Source organism: Centropristis striata, chromosome 14, assembly GCF_030273125.1.
Source record: "Centropristis striata isolate RG_2023a ecotype Rhode Island chromosome 14, C.striata_1.0, whole genome shotgun sequence".
NCBI classification, from domain to species: domain Eukaryota; kingdom Metazoa; phylum Chordata; class Actinopteri; order Perciformes; family Serranidae; genus Centropristis; species Centropristis striata.
Window position 1 is genome coordinate 36899371 of NC_081530.1, and position 4026 is coordinate 36903396.

Genomic DNA, 4026 nt, shown 5'->3' on the forward strand with positions numbered 1-4026 from the left:
CCATCCGACTGCGCCGCCGGAGACGGAGAGGAGACGGGGGTCGCTGCGGTGGCGGTACCGGAGGCTTGTGCCAGCTGGGGCTCCCAGGCTGACCTCGCCACGGTCTCCCCGCAGGAGGAAGACGTCCTGGAATTGGACTATGGGGACGATGATGACTGCGCCTCTGAACTCCTCATATCAGAGGATGAAGAAGAGGACGACGTCTTCATCACTCCGGCCGGGGCTGCAAAGCCCGCGGTCTCCGTTGCCTTTCGGGATGGAGATGAGAGTAGCTTACCAGCTTCTCCCCTCCCCAGCTCGGACATGCTCGACGTGTGCAAACGCGCTGCTGCCCGGCTGGCCATCCCCTGGCCCGCTGTCGTAGCTGAGACCGCCAGGTCCCGCTACGAGGGGAAGAAATTGCCCCTGGCCAGGAGCGCGACAAGGCAACTTCTCCCCGTCTTCCCAGAACTGCTGGATGAGGTGGCGCGCTCGTGGAAAGACCGCCCCTACAGCAGCAGGAGCCCGGTCCCCGGTGCCTCGTCCCTCGACTGTGAAGCGATGGAGAGCCTGGGCCTGCTCCGTATGCCTCCGATGGAGCCACTCGTCGCGGCGCACCTCCACCCGCGGCTGTCAGCGGTATCCTCCCGGAGCCCCAGCCTGCCGTCTAAGTCGGACCGTTTTCAGTCAGCCCTGACTGAAAAGGCCTACAAGGCAGCTGCGCTTTCGGCCAAAGCGCTCAATGTCCTCTCCCTGCTCACGGCCTACCAGGCTGAGTTGTGTGAGGATTTTGTGCAAACTCAGGACCCGGCTGCGTGGGAGGAGATCCCGGTCATCACCGACCTGTGTCTCCGTGTCCAACGCTGCGCGGTCCAGGCCACGGGGAAAGCGATGGGGACCATGGTCCTGCAGGAACGGGCGCGGTGGCTCAACCTCGCCAACCTGTCGGACAGGGAGAAGGACGACGTCCTGGACATGCCCATTGTCCCGGAGGGGATTTTTGGCTCCGCGTTGGCCTCAATGCAACGGCGGTGTGAAGCCAAAAAGAAGGAGGATGAGGCTCTCCAGCTCTGCCTCCCCCGTAAGCCCCCTGCGCCCTCTCCACCTGCGCAGCATAAAACCTTCGCACAGGCTGCTTCCCAGGTTTCACGGTTTAAAGTGCCTAAGCAGCCAAGACCCCAGCCTGCGCCGCCTTCCCAGCCAGGTCGGCCCAGCTGGCCCAGAAAACCCTCGGTCCCGACCGCGGCTTCGTCGGCCCCGCCTGCGCAAGCTACCGGCCAGGCCAGGAAAAAGAAGAGAGCGGCCTGACCGCCCCTCTCTCCACCGGTGATGCAGCTGGACGTTCCCCGTTCTCCAGCCCCACCTGTTCGGCTTTTCAGCGTGTGCCCGGGGGTCCCCCACGCCCCCGCCTCCCAGCCGCCACGGCCTGCGCCAGAGCGAGCCGGGAGAGATGGACGTTTGACGGCGGAGAGTTCAGCGGTTGCCCCTGTCTTACGTCCACAAGCACGCACACACACACACATTTTCTCAAAGAAAATAAAATGTGTCCCGCTGCCGCATCCAGGCCGAGTGCCGAGGGCGCAGCTAATAAAAGCCAAAAGAATCACAATGAGCAGCGCGGTGGCAACGCTCGCTGTTCCCCCTCGGGTAAAAGCCGAGGCGGGGACGGCGGGGCCGCCGCGCTGCCCACCCGGACGGCCGTCCACTGTGCCGTCCGAGTGCCGTGCCACTGTTCCACCACGGGAGGCCGCCACCGCACCGCGGCTGGGGCCTCTTGTGGTGGAGGGGCTGCGGTGCGGGACCACTCTCTCCCTCAGGTGGGAGAGATGGGCCGCACTCGCGGCTCCGCCCTGGGTGTTGAGGACGATTTCGCGGGGTTACAGGTTGAAGTTCGCCGCCGTTCCTCCGCGGTTCGCCGGTATAATACACTCTCAGGCTCGGGGGGAGTCAGCTCGTGTTTTGCAGGAGGAAATCCTCTCGCTGTTAAACAAAAGAGCAATTTGTGTCGTTCCCCCTGCACAGTGTCAGAGCGGTTTTTACTCCAGGTATTTTCTGGTTCCCAAACGGGGGGGGACCGGTATTCGCCCTATCCTGGATTTACGTGCTCTGAACAAATTTCTCAGGAAATACAAATTCAGGATGCTTACACACACATCCCTGTTGCGCCTTGTGCGGCAGAACGATTGGTTCACTTCTGTCGATCTGAAAGACGCGTATTTCCACATCCCAATCTATCCTCCCCACAGAAAGTATCTGAGGTTCGCTTTCCAGGGGATCTGCTACGAGTATCGCATACTTCCCTTCGGCCTGTCTTTAAGCCCGAGGGTGTTTGTGCAGTGCACGGAAGCGGCGATAGCCCCGCTGAGACGGCAGGGCATCCGCCTGGCCACGTATCTGGACGACTGGCTGCTGCTGGCACAGTCGGAGCAGGAGGCCAGAGCGCACACGCGTGTTCTCATGCAACACCTGGTGGATCTGGGTTTCGTGATAAACGCGGAAAAGAGCGTGCTGTCCCCGGCGCAGGAGATAATCTTTCTGGGATTATCCCTGGACTCAGTGTCTTTCACGGCACGCCTCTCGGCGGAGCGTGTGAGGGTCTTCAGGACATGTCTCGCGCTTTTTCGTCCGGGGAAATCTGTTCGATTCAGGTTGTGTCTTCGGTTACTCGGGTTGATGGCGTCTGCCATTCTCGTAGTCCGTCTCGGTCGCCTCCACATGAGGGAATTCCAGCTGTGGGTGGCCTCATGTGGGCTGGACCCCGTGCGTCACGGCGCACGGATGGTGCCGGTCACGCCGGGGTGCGCCAGGTCGCTGCGCCACTGGCGAGTCCCGTCCTTTCTGACCCGCGGGGTACCCATGGGCTCCGTTCTGTCCAGGAAGGTGGTCACTACGGACGCCAGCCTGACGGGATGGGGCGGGATTCACGAGGGCCGGTCTGTGAGGGGCGTCTGGAGTGTGGGCCTCCAGCGGTCTGACATAAATTTTCTGGAGCTTTCAGCGGTGTTCCTCTCCCTGAAACATTTTCTTCCGTCTCTCATGGGTCATCATGTCCTGGTGAGGACGGACAATACGACGACGGTGGCGTATATCAACCGTCAGGGGGGTTTACGCTCCCGTCAGCTGCACATGTTGGCACGCAGACTGATCCTGTGGAGCTGCGGTCGTCTCCTCTCCCTGAGAGCGACGCATGTTCCGGGAGTCCTGAACACGGGCGCGGACCTGTTGTCCAGGGGCGCGCCAGTGTACGGGGAATGGACTCTGCACCCGGAGGTTGTGGAGCAGTTGTGGTCCCGTTACGGTCGGGCCGCGGTGGATCTGTTCGCGTCGCGAGAGAACGCGCAGTGCGCGCTGTTTTACTCTCTGCGCGGCGTGGATGCTCCCCTCGGCATAGACGCGTTAGCGCACGCCTGGCCGCGCGAGCTTCTTTATGCGTTCCCTCCCCTGGCCTTGATACCCCCCACTCTGTCCAGAGTGAGGGAGCACGGCCACGCGCTGATTCTGGTAGCTCCGCATTGGCCTGCGATGCATTGGCTGGCGGAGATATATCGGTTGCTGTGCACCCAACCCTGGCAGCTCCCGCTGCGCAGGGACCTGCTGTCGCAAGGGGGGGGGATGGTCTTCCATCCGCACCCGGAGCGCCTGGCGCTCTGGGCTTGGCCCCTGAGTGGCTCAATCTGTCAGCTGGGGGTCTCTCACAGCGGATGATTTCCACTATTCAGAGTGCTCGAGCCGCCTCCACTAGGTCTCTGTATGACTGTAAGTGGAGGGTGTTTGAGGAGTGGTGCCACAGAAACGGCCACGTTCCTTTTCAGTGTCCGGTGGGGGTGATTTTGTCATTCTTGCAGGACCTGATTGACAATCGGAAGGCTTTCTCCACGGTTAAGGTGTACTTGGCGGCTATTGCCGCGTGCCACGTGGGATTTGGGAAGCTAACGGTGGGCCAGCACCCGCTCGTTTGCCGTTTTATGAAGGGGGCGCGCAGGCTTCTCCCCGTGTCCAGGCCGCTGGTGCCGCCTTGGGACCTGGCTGTGGTTTTGGAGGGGCTCA

At 62.0% G+C, this 4026-nt stretch overlaps 1 protein-coding gene across 1 annotated transcript; it reads left to right on the forward strand.

Moving 5' to 3' along the window:
* Positions 1–1308: 1308 nt before the first annotated feature.
* LOC131984458 (uncharacterized) lies at positions 1309–3684 on the forward strand. The gene is made up of 2 exons (XM_059349273.1): positions 1309–1450; positions 1544–3684. The coding sequence occupies exons 1-2, from the start codon at positions 1309–1311 to the stop codon at positions 3682–3684; spliced, it is 2283 nt and encodes a 760-aa protein (XP_059205256.1).
* The last annotated feature ends 342 nt before the right edge of the window (positions 3685–4026 follow it).